The following is an 813-nucleotide window of genomic DNA, read 5'->3' on the forward strand; positions in this document are numbered from 1 at the left end:
ATTTTCCGGAATTGTGAATCGGACATTTGTGACTTGGTGTGATGGTTGTCGTTTGAGACGATAGGGGGAGTTGTTTGGGACAGGTTATAGGTGAGTTAGTTGTATTGTAGAGTATAGGTGGTGGTATAGTGGTAGTATTGGATTTGATTGTTGATGATGAATATCAGATTACCGCCCCAGTCTGAGTTTTGACTGGATAATGCTGAGGTGATATCTGAGAGTGGTTGTGCTGTATTGCTATTTATGGCCTAGGAAGAATTGTGTATATTTTGGCTCTATGTTGATGTTATTGAGCATATTCGATGTGGAGCATTCTACTGATGTTGTTTTGTGTTATTGTTTCAGTGTCCTTATTTTCCGGAATTGTGAATTGGACATTGCGACGTGGTGTGATGGTGTCGTTTGAGACGATAGGGGGAGTTGTTTGGACAGGTTATAGGTGAGTTAGTTGTATTGTAGAGTGTTGGTGGTGGTATAGTTGTAGTATAGGATTTGATTGTTGATGATGAATATCAGATTACCGCCCCAGTCTGAGTTTTGACTGGATAATGCTGAGGTGATATCTGAGAGTGGTTGTGCTGTATTGGTATTTGTGGGATTGAACGTATTGTGTGTGTGTTTGATTTGTGCATTTGTGTTAGTGAGTTATTTGTTTTATGTATGTGCGTTGTGTGTATGTTGGCTCTATGTTGATGTAATTGCGCGTATTTGATGTGGAGCATTCTACTGATGTTGTTTTGTGTTATTGTTTCAGTGTCCTTATTTTCCGGAATTGTGAATCGGACATTGCGACGTGGTGTGATGGTGTCGTTT

At 40.0% G+C, this 813-nt stretch overlaps 1 protein-coding gene across 1 annotated transcript in view; it reads left to right on the plus strand.

Moving 5' to 3' along the window:
- Window positions 1-813, plus strand: part of Smp_110400.1 (hypothetical protein) — a gene marked incomplete at both ends in the record, with an annotated part of 2,998 nt that continues 2,185 nt past the window's right edge. Inside the window, one exon of the mRNA XM_018792111.1 lies at window positions 1-55. Coding sequence (XP_018644537.1) covers window positions 1-55 — 55 coding nt within the window. The remainder of the gene's footprint in view (window positions 56-813) is intronic.

This window comes from Schistosoma mansoni (assembly GCF_000237925.1).
Source record: "Schistosoma mansoni, WGS project CABG00000000 data, supercontig 0828, strain Puerto Rico, whole genome shotgun sequence".
Lineage (NCBI taxonomy): Eukaryota > Metazoa > Platyhelminthes > Trematoda > Strigeidida > Schistosomatidae > Schistosoma > Schistosoma mansoni.